Consider the following 17618-nt stretch of genomic DNA (forward strand, 5'->3'; position numbering starts at 1 on the left):
GCTTCTGCTGACAGGGAAGGTGCAGCAAAGGCTTCCTGTTCCCCCCTGTGTGTTGCACTGAGCTGCTGGAAAGTTAAAGACCATAAAATTAGTTTGGAGCAATAAATTCAAGCAACTGGGGTGGGGTCGGGAGCTTGCCTGGACAATCAATTTTTGGATGAAGCTGCTAGCCGTGCTATGCTGCTGTGGCCTTCCTGAGTCAGTGCAATACTGAGTGGGATGCAGTGAGTGTTTGTGTGTAGGTATATTGACACTGGGGTGTCTGGTTGAGTAATGGGGGCGTAGCAGAGTTTAGATGGCTTCTATCCTCCTTCCTATCCAATGCTGGAGAAGGTCATCACTCATATAGACAGGGGGAGAACTAGTGCGAGAGAGAGAGAGAGAGAGAGAGAGAGAGAGAGAGAGAGAGCTCATCCAGGCAGGAAAAAGAGAGTGTGAACAAGTGAGAGAGCATGAATAAGGAGGAGAACAGAGCCATGGTACTGAGAGGGACAAAGACGATGGAAGGAGAATGACAAGAGACTGGTAGACAGAGAGAATCAGAAAGTATGTGTCTGTAAACTCAAGCACACATATAAGACAAGCATTCCCTTTCAGCACATGACAACCCTGGCCTTCAACCCCCTGCCATCCATGTATTTTCACATTTTATAATGCAATTTTCACATGCTGATCTTGCTGCCCAGCACCATGAAAGATAGTTGTGCATGTGAGGACTGCTGTCAGCTGCTAGCTCAACTGCTACAAAGCTCTTAAGTCTCTTTAAGCACAATAAAGACTCCAGTCTGAGCCGTCACTGCATTGTCACTTGGTAGTTGCTGTCTAAATAAAGATTTCGGTTTGGATTTGCCGGACAGATTATCAGTAATTTTCTCTTGTAATCTCTAGTAATCCACATCTTGGATTTGCACAATTACACTCATTTTGCTTGTTGCCTTACTTGTTAAGCTACATTTATGTTCTATTCGAAGAATCCAACATCAGAAATTTGATGGTAAACAGCTCTGCTTTCATGTGGTATGTCATCAGAAAATCAAACCCAGGTGATAAATGATAAACAAATGAAAACAGTCTCTGCAGCTTTTCATTTTCTTCTTATTACTAGTTCAGCTGTGGTAAATGATGCAGAGGACTACAAGCTTTCTAGACAGAGGCAAAATTCAACCTTAAGATAGCTTCACACATCTTTTAATAATTCAGTTTAGTTTTAATACGCTAGACTTTGCTTTCACAAAACGGCAAAGAAATTATTCAGACTGTGATTTAGAGACTAATCCTAGAGCTGCTTCACAGACAGTGAATAATGGAACACCTACTTGGAGACTGCCTGTGCAAGATTTCACTTCACTGGGATATGATAACACTGAACAGCAGGATGCCTCAGATACTGTACAACGCGTGAATGAAATATCTCAGAAAACAATACAAAGTGTGTACAGCCGTGCTAAGAGCTTTGTGAGGCTGTACGTACACACAGCAAGGCTGGCATCTCAACAGTTGCAATACTAACATGCTGTTAGTTCAATAACCTGAACAGCATAAAGATTCTGCAGGTGAACTGAACTGTAAATGGCTCAACATTTACATAGTGAACAAGTCTCAAGTGACAGATTAGAGACAGGGCTAATCGTATTTTTAACACTCTCCTATGTGAATAGGGTTTTCTATTTCAGGATTTAAAACAACAATCAAGTAGGATTTTTAAAGTTTCTAAGACAAAAGTGAATGGATGGTGAATGTCGAACAGCACGATTCAAATAAACCTTTTTTCAGGTTATCGTCTTGTGCCATTTCCAGTTAATGTTGGCCACAGAAAGACTGCAGATAGGGTTCTACCAAAGATTATACGTTTGTATTGTCAAAGGATGCAAAAAACTTAAATATACAGTTCATATAGATAAAATATAATTTATTTAAGACAAATTTAGTCATTAACAAAACAGTAAATGCCTAAAAAACAGAGTTTTCACTTCGATATCAGATATTGAGGTTCTCTCATGTAAACAACAAAAAATATAAACTTACATCATTCAGAAATTCACACTGACATATTCATCTGTCATAAAAACCAGGAGCTAAAACCAAACGTAATGTCATCGTTCAAAGACAGATGTAGCTGTCTAAAAGGGAAGACACGGTACTACGTTTTCAGACGCTCCCTCCTTGATTGTCGGCCCAAACATTTCAGCGTGTCCAATGTTCCTGGTCGCATCCAGGCATCCGTGGCAACAGTTCCTACAGAGCTGTCATGGTTAAGTTTGTGAAGAGCAAACTGAGGAGGGGAGGAGTTGTCATCAGATAGATCCACTGGTCCTGAAGCAGAGGAGCAGGGACACAGAGGGAGTCATACAACATACTTAGGTAACTACCTTGTCTGTGGCTTAAAACCAGTCATTAGCATTAGAGTATCACACTCCATGGACTTCTACAGAACAAGTACTGATAATGCTGTGGTTATTTTAGTACTGGCTGAGTTTAATGACCCCTGGGGTTTAGAAACACACTAAAGTAACATGACATATTTTACCTTAAAATAACAGCTTCAATATCATTTTGATGGTACACGGAGTTGTAATGGGGACAATGGCGCCTTTGTCATTCTCACTCTGCGCCCTGAATGGCTGCTCTTGCAACATGTAACTTGGACGAGTAGGTAGGATCTCCCGTGAGAAACACGTAACACATTACTGCAGTAGGTCACCAACCATCAAATATGTTGGTGAAAGTGGATCAAATTTTATGGAGAAAATGTTTTCTGGTTTTCCCCACTGATTTCTGCTCTGCCTCAACTCTCTGATTTACTGAGTTTCCTGACAGACTGATGTCCATGAAAATATGCTGACTCTTGTTATGTCTTGTGTTATCAGACTTGATTGATGTTTGGCTGTGTTGGCAAAGTTGTCAAGATGGTAGTTTCTCATCATAAGTAATGTAATCACAACAATGCATGTGTAAAGCTGTCCATATCTAAGACAGAGGTGTATTAGTGAATCGCAAACTGAAACTATAGGGACGCAAGATTACAGTAAATTAAATCACAATAAATTCTTGCTTAATGTTGCAATTTTAGACATCTATGAGAAAATATCCTACTACATTTTATTCTACCTTCTGAAAAACTGCTTTGCTGATGTGCTCCTTTGTCTGTTAAAACTACAACAAAAAACATAACACCCAACAGAAATGAATCCATCAAGTTGTACCGGCTGTGTTGCCCCGACTGAGAGCCACCAGGCGGCCTGTTCTGTCCCTGCTCCTTCCTTCACCGCTGGGCTCTGCTTCCTGCTGCAGCCTGTTACGAGCGTAGTGATCATGTTGGCTGAAGGAATGGCAGGAGGCAGCTCGATCCTGAAGCAAACAGTGGACATGCAAATAAAACTTTGCGTTTTAAAAACATTTAAAGTTGTAGCTTGCTTATTTACTGAATGTAAGTTGGAGCTTTTGAGCTCACATGAGCCCTAACACAAACATCAGAAACCTGTGAGATGTGTGTGGTGTGTAAAGCATAGTACCTGGGGAAGCTGAGACTGCTTGGCCAGCCTTCTCCTCTCTCTGGCTGACAGCCGTGGGGTTTTCTCAAGCTCTGGGGTACGCGGCACTGGAAAGGCATCGCCTAGGGGGTCTCCACACAGTGCACACATACAACCAAAGGCACAATAAGCCCCAGGCATCTTAACTACACAAACATATAGAGGATACACTGTGCTGCAGCAGCTCCAAGTGTTGGTTGTCTGTTGTGAAAACAAATGTCTTGTAAAAATGCATTGCAATATCTGCATCAGGACTGTCTTACCAATGAAAGCACTCTCTGATTCCAGCAGAGAACCTCTTGGGGACTGACCCATCACACTTCTCTGCAACAGAAACACAACTTTTTTTCAAAATTCTACTCCAATAGCTACAACTTAGTTGTTAAATTACATATAAAACAGGCAAGTGTTCTGTAGCTGAAGCAGAGGTGTTTGCTGAAAGCCAAACTATTATTTCTTTTCAACTCACCAGATAATCATTTTGCTGCTGTGGCGACAGATCAAAATAATCTGCAACACAAGGAGGACATTTTATCTGTTTTTTTTTCTCCCACACTCTCTCTCTCCCCATTTACAACTGGTATTAACACGTGATTTGCATTGAAATATCAAATGTGAATGAGGAAAGATGATGCCTGTTGTAAATGTGGGCTAATTGAAGACCTACTCATCATTGACAGCCAAATTACATACATACATATTTTTGATTTTACTGACAATTAAAACACATCTTCAACAGCACAAGATGAAGAGCACAAAAATAACTGTTCCTGTCACAGATTAATCTCTAACCATCCTGGGCTGTAGACCTCTGGCTGCATAACTGGTGATATGGATCCCTGTATTCCCGCCTCCTCCTGCTGGTCACACCCACTTCCTCTGGCTGAGAGACCTCACTAAAGCCCAGTCTGGACTCACCATCTGAATCACAAACACATGTACAAACCAGTCACAGCTAATAACGTTGCTTTGCAACAATTAACGCTATAAGATGTGTGTATTACCTGTATGTTTGAGCTGAAGAGACTCGTGGATTCTCAGCAGGTTTCTGGGCTCCATGTTTTTGGAGTTCGGCCTTCGGACCGCAGCCTGGAGCCGCAGCCTGGCCATATCAAACACGTCCACCTGTGGACGCTCCTGATGCCTGGACAAATAAAGGCAAGAACACACTCAAATGCTCATGAACAAAGCTGTCTTGAGAATTTCGACTTCTTAAGTTTCCTTGAGAAAAACAGTCGTTTCTGAGCTTTCGTTAAGATGGTGGAGATTCAAGTAAGTAAACTTGCTCCAATGTTGAGCACTAGAGTGGAGGAGGTCAGACTGCTAGTGCAAACTGTCCAGGGACTGTTTGTGATAAGTTCAATACCCACCGCAGAGTGTGATACCGATTTTGTTATGTTAGGTGATGAAGACTGAGTGGAGGACAGTGGGGATGGCACTCAGTGCAAACTGGTGAAGGTCTCTGCTGGTTGATATATTGTTTTTGATGTGCTGGAAAACCAGTTTTTAAAAGCACTTCTTCAGAATGGAGAGTACTGAAATACTTATTTGCACTCCATGTCCGTCACATTTGGAGGCTCACTGCTCACTTCCCAACTAGTTTACAAGCACTCACAATCTTTATTGTTAACGTGTTCCTGTTGACTAAAAATTAAGATAAAACAGTTTATCCAAATTGTAAATTTGTGTTTGTCAAACTTTTTGATCTACTCGACAGAAACTGTATAACTTCAGTACCAAGTACCACTATACAGGACTCAAAAATGAGACAAAGTACCCAAGTGTGCAATGCACAAGATATATGAGATATACAATATATCCAATATCCAGTTTGCTGTTGGATGTCTTAAAGGGGCTGACTTGTGTTTTTTTTTTTTTTTTTGCTTTATTAATTCAGTTGCAGTTACACTGGGTTGAGACAACAAAACTCCTGGGTTAAGTTTAGGTAACAAAACAACTTGGGCCCTCAGGTGTAAATAGGGACATTATTTCCACCCTGGTTGCAAATACCATTGTTGGCTACGGACAGGTGCATGCAAATAACATCTGCCTAAAAATAATAAAACTGTGGTGGAGAGTGTTGCCTTTGCTTGTGTCTGACCTGTCACTCAGAGGAGAGTCTAACTCCTCCCAGTCACCCTGCCGCAGACGACTCTCCAGACGTTTTTGTTCTCTGCGAAGCTGCCGGCGCAACGCTGACAGCTCACTGAACACATCGTGCTGGTCACCTGAAGTGCGCGCACACACACACACACACACACAGACAGTGTTAAGCTTCAACTACCAGATAATCATCCTAGTCACGGACGTGAATCTCAGTGATTTGTCCAGGAACTGTAGAACAAGTTGGACTGACTTCTTTACTTGAAGGATATTTTCACTGCTTAGCTTATACAGTACCGGCAGCTCGGAGCTGATTCCTACAGGCAGGCACAGGAGGGGACTGGAGACCAGACAAAGAGCGCTCCTGAAAGACCGAGATAGAAAATTGAGAGAGGTATGAAAACAGAGATACACAGAGGGGAAGAGAACATATAACTAACATTTATTTATTCTGGGAAAAAGTTGCTGAAAAAATATGATATAGTAAGTAATAAAAATTTTTGTTAAGGTATGAGTGTGTGTGTGTGTGTGTGTGTATGTGAGACTCACAGACAGGGGGGCAATCGAATGCTCGCTGTCAACAGTTGGGGGCCTGGGAGTATACTGGTGTAGCCCATGTTTCTTCTGCAGAGTGGGGATAGGAGGCGAGGGCTCCCTGTGGACCTGAGAACACACAGCCACCCATTCATTACATAAAAGGTTCATTTGGTGTAACTGAACACTAACCAAAGGGGAAATACTAATGGTTTCTGCAGATGCTGACAGAACAAACTAGTGGATATTTTTACAGTATAAAAACATATGGTCTACTCCATAATGTAGTTGTAAGCAGATGTAAGGAATTCAGTTTCCTATCCTATGTCAAGGCATAAGAGGTGCTACTTCCTACTTTAGCCCCGACTCATGATGTTCTCTTGCTGATGCACTATGTTCAACTGCTGCCTGTACTTTTTGTAGAATATCTGGCACTGTTTGTGCTTGCTGGTCCTTAACAGTTAGTTAGTCCAGCACACTGACAACTGAGTTTGACAAATTAATCACAGATTAAACAATGCTGATAGCACATCTTACAAAAATAGTAGTAATTCCAGTACTCCAACAACACGGCTTAGACAGATTCACACTGTGATAGTAATGTTAGGCTGGTTTCAGTGGGGGTTTTTTTCCCTTCAGATGTGCAGAACATACAGGTCAGCTGATAGTCAGCTGAATATCAGCTAGAGGCCCTGTAGCAAGTCTTAGCAAATACGAATCAAAACACCATTTCATCACACAGGTCATCATGCAAAAGTATCTTTAGGAGATCATATCAGGAAAGAGATGGTACCACTCAGACAGGTAAGATTCCAAAGATAGGCCTGAAAGTTTGCCGATTCCTCATGGCTGATAATTATATAGAAAAATATGTAGTAATTGATTAAGTAATTTTAACGACCAGGGATTAATATCTTTAAACTTCGCAACTTTCCATTTTACAATTCTTGCAACTTCTAATGTTGTTAAATTGCAGCCTTATGGTGTTTGTTGCCCCGCAGTAGTGGAGCCATCATTGAACTGACCTCTTCCACCCGAGCCTGCCGCTCCCTCTCATACTGCCTCCTCAGTAGAGCATTCGCCTTCTCTTCACCTTCTTTTTTCTTCCTCTCTGCTTCCTTTCTTCTCTCTTCAGCCAAATGAATCAGCTCCTCATTCTTGGCTTTTTGCTGAGAGATCGGAGGGGAAGAGAATCAAGTCTAAATTGTTGTCTAACTTCAATTATTGAAAACAAGTATAAACCTTGTCCATGACTTAGACTTCTGGCTTCACCTCCATTTCCTTCCGTTTCTTCTTTTCCTGTTCTTCCTCATATTCCCTCTGGATGTGGGCCCTCTGCTCCGCCAGCCTCTTCTCCTCTTTCTCCTCCTCCAGCCTCGTCCGTTCCCTCTCCTCCGCCTTTTTACGCATCTTCTCATCAATCTGCAAACAAACCAAAGTCAACGAGACAACATCAACCCACTGATGCAACCTGTTACTACTTTTACTTGTAGCGCCTTTCTGGCTTGTGTTGGTAAACTCAAATCCATTTGCACAACTGTTTAAGCAGCTAGCTACACTGCTGGAGACCAGGACATCATTGAATGGTCATTAAATGATGCTAGACAAGTCTGCCATAAAAGACATCCAGTAGAAGTACCACCAGGTGATTAAAGCAGTACCTGCTGTTTGAGGTAAGCTTTGTACTTGTCCTGTTCCTGGAGCTGTTGCTGGGTGGGGTGGTTGGCAAACACATTGCCTCTGCCAAACTGGGGGGTTTGGACATGGGTGAAACCTACAAAAGAAGCAAAAAGAAGTTCTACCGTGAGATGGACCAAAAGGGCAGATCTTTACTGCCATGATGTGGTGCTGGTGTTAATTTCTTAACTGTTCTCTTTCAATTTCAAAATATTTAATTTACATTCATCTTTAAGTGCTCCATCCATAAGAGCAGTTGCTGCACATATTTGCCTGAGTAACTTTAATTCAAATCTCAGCTTATGCCCGTCTGTGTTTTAATTCGTCCTGTTTTGTTAGCGCAGGCTGCGATGCTACCCACAGATCCTGTCACTGGTGTCATGGATACTGCACTCTGCTACAGTACCAGAGACCCTCTCACTGGGGTCAGGGAGCTCTGTCTGGCGGGCCGTCGTGGTGACCATGGCTCTCCTCTGCCACTGCTCTGGATTGCTGCAGGCCTCCTCATTCTGCTTGTGCATCTGATTGAGGTCAGCTGGGAAACAGTAACAGTACAACTGAATCATAACAAAGCCTTTGTAAAGGCACTGTGAATAATGTTAAGAGACAATACGCCATGGGACACACCGATAAGTTTTCCAGTGCTATCCCTGAGTGGAGCTCCTCCTCCACCACGACCCCAGGGTTGGTGGTTCTTCATGTCAGCCTCCAGTTGGGCCTCATAACGCTCCATTTCCTCCCTCTCCCGCAGCCGCCGTTCCTGTTGCTCCTGGATCTAAATTGCAGTGTTTTATAGGTTACATCAAAATCCTCACACAAAAATATTATTATTATAAAACATCATTATATTATATCAGCACCTAGTTTTCTTCACACACCTTCTCAATGCTTTGCAAAAGCACACTGAAATATATAACATTGTTGTTTTATTTAGTGAGTCATATTACCCTCATACAAATCTGTCAAGACGCTTATTAGGTAAAACCAAAAATATAAAATGTAAGATAAAACCTCGGGCCAGCAGTCATAACATAAAGATATGACTGATTCCAGTGATTAGGTACAACCATTCAACTTATCACATGTTGTCAAATTGTAGGTTGCAGGTGCAACTCATGAGTTATCTGTTGCACATATCCCACAAGAGTAAACTTCAGTTTCAGGCACCACCCGACTGTGGAACAGGAAATAGTACATAAAGCTCTACAGTGGAGAGGCCATACAAATCTAAGAAGCAAATGTGTTGATAATAATACTGTATGAGGTGCCCTATCATCCGCTCGTATCATCACACGCACCCCCTCCACCCATCACATCACACCCATTTTACAACAGCTCCACTGGACCGCATCAACTATAAAATACTTCTCATCTTTAAAGCTATCTACAACTTAAACCCACCATATCTCCATGACCTCCTCCATACTGCCACACCCTCCCGCACCCTCAGATCCTCCTCCTCCCTCCATCTTGCTTTTCCCCCTACCCACCTTGCTACAATGAGGAGCAGAGAATTCAGCCACTCTGCTCCCCAGCTCTGGAACTCACTTCAACCTGACCGCCATAACACTGACTCACTCCCACATTTCAATTCCAAACTCAAAACTCATCTGTTTAGACCAGCCTACTCCGACCACAACTGCATCGTCCATTTTAAATTGTATTTTACTGTCTCTTATTGTTGCTAATATTGTGTCTATTTTTATGATTAATGATGTAAGGTGACCTTGAGTGTCTAGAAAAGTGCCTGTAAATAAAATGCATTATAATTATTAATATTAAAAAATTGTGGACTTCCAACATCAACCTGATGAACAACCAAAGTATATCTTTCTAAACTTTGTTTGAGCCTTTTCTTGATCATCTGGCAGAAAATGCAAGCTAAGAAAAGCAGTAAAGAGGACAACTGGATCTTCAACATCATAAAGACACTAGAGCAGGACAAAAAGGGACTGGGCTAGGATTGAGGTGGTACTGGGGCATGAAGTTACACCTGACTAGGGGGAGAGTTCACAAACATTTCTACTGCCAACTTAATGCAGAAATAAGAGCACAACTCAACATAAACTATATCTTTGGGTCTTAATGAGTTCACTTTTACCTTGTTGTAAAGCTTGTCGCTGCATCGCCTGGAAGCTTCCTTCCAACATATCACAGACAGGAATACAATGAAATTTCACATCTGGTATTTTAGAAGGTGTTCCCTCTGCTTTTATGCAGTTGACAATTTTGACAAAATCCACATCCATCAGCCTTCTCCTGTGCTTTTACCATAGCTCTCAACCTTCCAATCCCTGTTTGGATTTATTATAGTTTAAGCACGAATTAGATATTTCATCCATATACTTGTTGGGTATATTATAATACAATTATTAGAACGATAAGTCAGGGGTAGAATTTCTTGTGTTTCAGAAGAAAATTATAGTTCTAATAGTTGTAAGGGGGCTTATCTGTTGAAAAATTCTTAGACTAGACAATCCTTTTAAAAGTAGATTTATAAATGTGTTTTCCTACCTGTTGTTTCAAAGCCTCCCTGTAGCTCATGTTCCTCTCCCTGTTTGATCTGAATCTCTCCATAGGGAAGACCCTGTCCTGCGAGCCCACAGCAGCCTCACTGTTAGGCCTGTCAGAGGAATAACACTGTTCAGATGTGACCATGCTTTTTGCCCCATTTCTACATCAATTTACATCTCTAATGGGACATTAAAATTCTGTTTCTCTTTCAGAACACAAGCAGGTGCCAATGCAGGTGTCCACTCTGGAGGTTAGACTGTTAAAAGCGAGGAGGAGTCATTTACTGTATTGGAGGGTCAGGGAAGCTGCTTCCACTCTGCTGGCTGTAAGGGCTATAGTTATCAAACTGGTTGGGCACAGCTTCCCCCGGTGGTACATTCCAGTACGACGTGGAAGGGCCAGCGCCAGGAATTGACAAGTGACCATCTGGACAGTAAAGTGAAACACGTGTTCAAATTTTGATGATAATGCTGAATATGGCAATGTATCCCAATTTAACAAAGGAGACCAGTGCTTACAGTAGGCCATGTTTGGGTCAAGCAGATTTCTCGAGCCATAGTAGTGATGAGGCTCTCCATATGGGCTCCTGTAGGTTTCGCTGACAGTTGAAGGAGGATGAGGAGGAACCAAAGGGATTCTAGAGATACAAAGCAGCGATTGATCAATAATGTTAAGTATTCCTTAAGATACTCATAAAACACTGTGCTTTGTATTTTCCGTTGTCCCTGTATTGATTTCACGATTGCACTTCACATAAGAAAAACACATTAAATGATGCATGTACGTAACCCAGCACTATCAAATCCAGAGCTGTAAGTTACTGCTGTTAATTCAAACCAAACATCTCCTGCTGCTTCGCATTAACAGTATTCAATCTGCAAAACTCAGTAAAGCTTCTGTTGTGAAACAGTCACAGGAAAGAAAATGTATTTATCACTCAGATTAGCATTAACTGTATTCAGCAACAATGAGTCTACAAAACAAGAGACATTTTTGCAATGATTTAAATATTACATAGAACAAGATGAAACAGCACACAATTAGCTGTCATATGAGGAGTTGACAACAACAGGTTCCACACCTCCAACATTTCAGCCAGGTAACTAACTCTTTGCACTGTGCGGATCAAAAAAATAAATCAGTTTGCAGTTGCTTTATTATTGACCTCTTTATCAAAGCAATATGAGTTTGTTTGGCAGCACTATAAACAGACACACCAGATGCTCAAAAGTTGTTGCTATGTCACCAACTCAATCAGGACTAAAATCTGCAGGATTTTAACTTATATGAAGTTCAAATTTAAGGAATACCTGGGAGTGTCCATGGCTCTGGGGAAGGATGGGGCAGCAGGCTGACTGTTGGGAGACAGACCACCTCCCCCCAGGGCAGAGCTGTACTCCAGCAGAGGGGAATGGAAGGCTACATGGGGCTGCTCAGGAAGAGGCATCTCTCTGTCACTAACATCTATCTTCTCATTATTTGTTAGACCTCTTGGCGATGTTTCACTCTCTCCAGGTGCTGAAGACTCCAAAACCTGATGATCCTTTCTCCTGCACAGTCCAAACTGTCTGATTCGGTCCGGCTGGTTTGTGGATAGAGACAAACAAGTACATTGTACACAGCATAAAGTAAAAATCCCTTTGATATCTCCCCTTAACTCTGGTTTTCAGCCGTGGCCAGAGAGTAAAATACTCTGAGTGGTCAGTGAATTTGTATCTACCCACTGTGACCTCAGAGGGCAATCAACAAGATTAAGTTTCCAGCTGACCTGCTTCTCAGGATCATTTGCCCCTGTTGCAGCAACTTTCAGCTCCAAATCTTTCTCCCTACAACACACATACACAAATACGTTTGTTTGACTTGAGTTACGCACACACCAAGCATTTAATGACAGCCATCTACAGGTATGTTCAACAAATGAGCAAGCAGCGGTTCAGAGTTTTTCTCAGAAATGCTCTGAGAAGACTCAAGTTCCTTGACTAAACACATCTGATGGACAGACGTTTTCGGGAGGATAACAGCTCATATTTAATTGAGAGAGGAGCAAGTTTCTCTGATGATGATCTGCAACATACCTCTTCTTGTTCCTGTGCTGTTCAGCGATCTGCTCCTGCAATTCTTGTCTGTAGCGTTCCTTCCTCCTCTTTAAGGCATCTTCTGTATCAGCTGTTCCTGCAAAGATGGGACACAAAAACATCATCATTTCTTTGAAACAGTTTAGTTTCAGATTTTCCGAACAATTAAAAGAGTCTGGTAATTCATCCCTTGAGAAAACCTTTTTAATAAAAACTAACAACTCTGAACGGAACTATCCTTTCAAAAGTGAAATAAAAACATGTTTAAAATGATCAAATGCTGGACTTCTGTCCTTTCACCTATTATAAGGCCAGTGGCGAACTCAGCATCCTCATGTCTCAGCAGTGCTCTTGATCTCCTGCCTTCTCTGGCAATACCCACTGGATTCTCCCTCTTCTCTCTGGGAAATGCCAAATAAACACGAACCGATAACGACAAACAGCAAGTCAGCTGTTTAATACCATGTTTCATAACATACATACATAAACAAATAAAAGAAACAACATACAATTTCCCTCAGGTACCTGCCATCAGTCTTATTGGATTGTCTCTTCTCATAATTGGCTTCTTCCCCTGTATGTCTGTTCCTTCTGCCTTCCATCAGTTCCAGCTCCTCCTTGAAGTATTCCTCATCCTCTGACTCCTGGTCTGCTGGCCTCCGCTGAGTGTCACGATGCCTGCGAAGTACTGATGGCTGCTCCTTGTCCTCCTCTGGACAGAGGGTCTTAACCTCAGCCAGGCGTAAAGCCCTGTGCAACCCCTTACTGTCCTCTGTTAGAGTGGCTGCATCTCTCCATGAGATGGCTTGCTGTTTGGGAACAAACCCTGACTGGCCTTCACGTGGGTGTTCCTAAAGGAAAAATGATTTTAAGAGGCAATGGTTGTGTGTAAAAAAAAAAAATAATAATAATAATAATGATAAAAAAATAATTAAGCTGAGTTAATTCAAAATTACAATTTGTTTTGTTTGACAAAAATCAATGGTTCCCAAATTTATTGGTCATACATAACCCACACAGTTATGTCAGATGAACTCACTACACCTTGTTTCAAATAAGTTCATTCACAACTGATTTGAACCAGTTAAGATGTAAAAGTGGATGTTTGAATTTGTACTAGTACCACAATTTGGAAATGAAAGAAGCTGGATGTTTAAACTGTTTATTCATTACTCTTAGCAATATCAACTGCTGGGATCCATTTCTCTATCACTTAAAGTTAACTATTTCAATAATTTATCAATGACTTTTTTTTTTTTTTTTTTTAGATAAAAACATAAATATCCTGTCTAGTTTAATTTTAAAATCGGCTCACACCATAAGGTCATTAAAGAGAGACTTTTACCTTGAAAGACCTCCTGTTATCAAGGTGAATTAATGGTCCAGTTTCGGCAAAGTGTTTTTTCTGAAACATAAAATGTCACCATCATGACACCAACACTGTCACTTTAACACTTTCTACAACACATTTTCTACACTAAATCACAATCAATCAGTAGCTTTTTCATAACTGATAACCACTCAAGCTGCCTGCTGAACACAATTTGGTAATGTAATACTTCCAGACTGTACACGTCGCTGAGGATACCTGAACACTACATGGATCATGACATACGGAGAGGTGCAAAAGATACACCTAAAACACTTACTATAGGCGGCTATACTTTGTGACCTCATGTGGATCTTTGAAATGGGACCAGCACTGTTAGCCAGATGCAACATATTTAGCCTAGAAATTATGACTTCATTGGATTAATAACCAGCATTGGACTGCATATATCATACACCACTCTTCTAGGAGCCAACATAATTTCAGTGGACCTCTGAAGAAGCGATATCTACCTTCTATGTAAAACTAGTACAAAACATTGACATAACAAAGTCTGAACTGATCTTCAAGCTTGTCTGCCACAGCCAAGCACACGAGTAAACAGGAAAAGTCTGTGACAGTCACCTGAGCCATGTAGCGCCTGTAGTCCATGCGGAGCTCATGCTGTAGCCTCTGTTTCTTCCTCTCATACTCTACACCGAGGGGGAGACCCATGTTGCAACTCTCCTCTGACAAAAAACGTCCATCAATTTTTAATAGAAACACAAGGTGAAGAGTTTCATGTCAAAACAACTGCCGCTTTAAAAAAGAAAACATCTACTCTTACATTGCTCACATGACACAGATTAACATTGACAGGTATCGGCTACTGTTCAATGAAAAGACTAATTTATATTAAAAAAAAAAAACAGGACAATTAAAAGGAGGTGAATGTGGACAGATATTGTACCTTTCCCCTGTGCATTGGACTTGGGAGGGATGTTCTCCTTAACAGTGGACTCATAGGCTCTGAGAGGTTTTGTCTATCAGTCAAAAAGAGAGGAACATCATGCATTAAGATACATACAATATGATCACTGCAAAAAGGTCAACCCATTGCTAAATTAACTTAAAATTTAGAACTTTCAAAATGACATCTAGTCCCACTCATGTCCTCAGAAAATGGCGTGATACCCTCATTACTTTGTGTATTTTATCCTGATTTATTAATTAGTACATGCACTTTGGTGGTTGAAGGTCATAGTTACAAAATTAATGGCTACATAATAAGAAATTATTTATCCAAAACTCTAACTGAAACAGTTCAAAACCAAAAGCCTACCAATCATCATTCTGACACACCTTTATTTCCAGGTAAGGAGGGTCTTGTTCCAAACTGGCTTTATCTTCAGCCACTCTCGCCTTCCGTTCCCTGATGAAGTTCTCCAGCTCATCATCCATCTCCAAACTGAGTACACAAAATGTCATGATTGCTTATATTCATCACTAGTGTGGAAAGAGCATACAGTGTAATGAAAAACTGATCATTTAGAGAAGATCTGATATTTGAAAGGTCTAATTAACCACTCTAAACCGTTATCAGCTGCCTGCCACTGAGGGCAAAATGTAATGTTCTGCAGGTTTTATCACAACCACTTTTATCTAATGAGTGCTAATCAATTCAGCCACTTGCCAGCTGGAACTGAAACACACTATTCGTGCTGTACTGCTGTGAGGTACTTTGCACTTTACCGGTGCTGAATAAGAAAAGTCTGTTTTGTGACTTTCAAACTTGTTTTAGGGGCGATTAAAATAAATTTTTATTGCAGCGGACAAACTAGCTTAAGAGGTTACATATGGACCACAGGTGCAAAGGTAATCGTAACCCATCGAAGTCATCATATTACGGAATGGCGTTAGCTAACGTTACATATCAGCAGACGCTACATTCACAGCATTGCGCCCAAACACATCTTAATTAACGTCCGATTCAGTAACGTTACTGTCTCTTTAATTTTCCGTTGTCAGGCAACCACAATGAACACGACAGCGTCACAGAAAGCGTTAACCTGCTTAAGGACTTAGCATCAATCATCAAATATTATGAATGTAATATTGTATAAACAGTAGTAATAAGCTAAACAAGTTAAACGTCACAGTAACTATTTAATAAGTTTTCCGTAGGCCGTAACTTACGTCAGCTAGCTCGTTAGCTTTAACTAATGGAGCGTCAAACCCAAAGTAAAAACAATGAAACAATGAAAAGCTTGAAAAGCTAACCTTATTAATTCATTACCTCCTCGCCCAACTAGCGTTAGCATTCTAGTGCCACTAACAGTATTACTGTCGTTAGCATAATAACCTACCATTGAGCGCTGTTTGAAGATGACGTTACTGGATAAGGCAATGTTAGCTAGCTTGCAAATGCTGGCGGCGCCTTCGTAGTCTTCTTTAAACCCAGCATCACTAGCAAGATTATCTTAATAGTGTACTACTTCCGGCTTCAAGTGTCAAAATAAAAGCCAATCTGAGACAAAAAGCTCTCAGTTCTAGGTTGCACGATTTTGCAGTGCTGAAAGCATTTAATGTAGGGCACATACATTTTGCACCTACACAACAATACATAGTTTCAGCTCAGCTTTCTGAAATTCAGTAGAACCAAAGGTATTTCACAACACATACATTGCTTTATCTTTTCTTCATCTTCATAGATATTGTGGTGTATTATTTTAGATGACTGTTGTGAAACACAACTATGTGGTTTACATGAAATAAGAACAAGCAATACATACTGAGTCATGATCGCAATTTACATGATGATTCTTTTCCCATATCCATTTCTGTTACTACTGTGCTGGACCATAATGTGGTCTTGTTGCTGTGTATCATTTATTTTGGAAGGATATAGTTTCCTCTGATTATGAGGGAATATATTCCCCTCACCTGTTTCTAACTTTCCATGATATTAGAGCAGCGCAATATCAAATTCCTCTTTAGAAATAAAGAAACAACCTTAGCTTAAAATAATAGGCAAGTTACCTGTTGTCAATACCACAATTCATCAAATTATAAGTAGGCATGCCCAGTCAATTTTATGTGAAAGCATTCTGCTACTACCATTTCCATTTTAGAAACATGGATATATCTCTAACTCAGTAAGCCCCCTCAGACTGCCAATACATTTTATCACATTTTAGACATATTATAGGACTGCATGTCAGTTGTTTTTACCAATCGATTTTGACTATGATATTACTTCATTCTAAAGCATTTTACACCTGATACTTTGGTTTCAAGTCATTTAAACCTCCTACCTCTCCTAACTTATCAAATAAAGTAATATTCACACGAACAAGATGTGAGAGCCAATCACATGAATTTTCAAATATGAAATACAAAAAAGAATATGTTTGGTGCAAGCCTATAGCTGCTTAATAAAATTTCAGCGCTTGCATTGCAGGCTCAAATGTTGTTATACACAGCCAAAATCACATTAAATCACATACATTTATGCTCTTATTTTGAAGGCAGAATTCTACACTTCCTGTTCCCTGGCTTACTCACTGTAATTAGAACTCAACCCAGCTGTAATGGAAGCAGGGCTCACACCCACACCCCCCTGAGACCCATCCCACCCCGTGGGGAACACATGTAGCATTCATGTACAAAGATTTAAAAAAAAAAAAAGAAAAAAGAAAAAAAAAGCTGCTACACCTTTAGCTTTGACATACTCTGTTGCTTGGAGAAAAATACATTTAAAACAGTTTCGATCATGAATTAATTACTTTTTATCCACAATCAGTTATAGATGCCAACACTATTTGCAAATAATATTAATATGACACAAATGTCATCCCATGTTATATCGATGCTGAA

The 17618-nt window shown here is 40.7% G+C and overlaps 1 protein-coding gene across 5 annotated transcripts; it reads right to left on the reverse strand.

Moving 5' to 3' along the window:
- Positions 1–1892: 1892 nt before the first annotated feature.
- LOC124068382 (centrosome and spindle pole associated protein 1-like) lies at positions 1893–16220 on the reverse strand. Of its 5 annotated transcripts, none has more exons than XM_046406597.1 (29): positions 16109–16220; positions 15105–15210; positions 14713–14785; positions 14388–14491; positions 13779–13838; positions 12959–13284; positions 12734–12834; positions 12434–12524; positions 12127–12184; positions 11669–11940; positions 10877–10995; positions 10643–10784; positions 10359–10467; positions 9946–9984; positions 8472–8619; positions 8251–8379; positions 7829–7941; positions 7440–7589; positions 7193–7336; positions 6183–6296; positions 5931–5997; positions 5632–5758; positions 4535–4674; positions 4323–4451; positions 4000–4040; positions 3794–3854; positions 3513–3622; positions 3204–3348; positions 1893–2313 (listed from the first exon to the last, which is right to left on the reverse strand). In XM_046406597.1, the coding sequence occupies exons 2-29, from the start codon at positions 15201–15203 to the stop codon at positions 2141–2143; spliced, it is 3384 nt and encodes a 1127-aa protein (XP_046262553.1). In that variant the 5' UTR covers positions 15204–15210; positions 16109–16220; the 3' UTR covers positions 1893–2140. The 5 variants fall into 5 exon arrangements, 4 of the variants coding, with proteins under 4 accessions (XP_046262553.1, XP_046262554.1, XP_046262552.1 ...); XM_046406598.1 differs by having other exon boundaries at positions 8266–8379; positions 12434–12530; XM_046406596.1 differs by having other exon boundaries at positions 12434–12530.
- Positions 16221–17618: the final 1398 nt, after the last annotated feature.

The sequence above is a fragment of the Scatophagus argus genome, chromosome 12 (assembly GCF_020382885.2).
Source record: "Scatophagus argus isolate fScaArg1 chromosome 12, fScaArg1.pri, whole genome shotgun sequence".
Lineage (NCBI taxonomy): Eukaryota > Metazoa > Chordata > Actinopteri > Scatophagidae > Scatophagus > Scatophagus argus.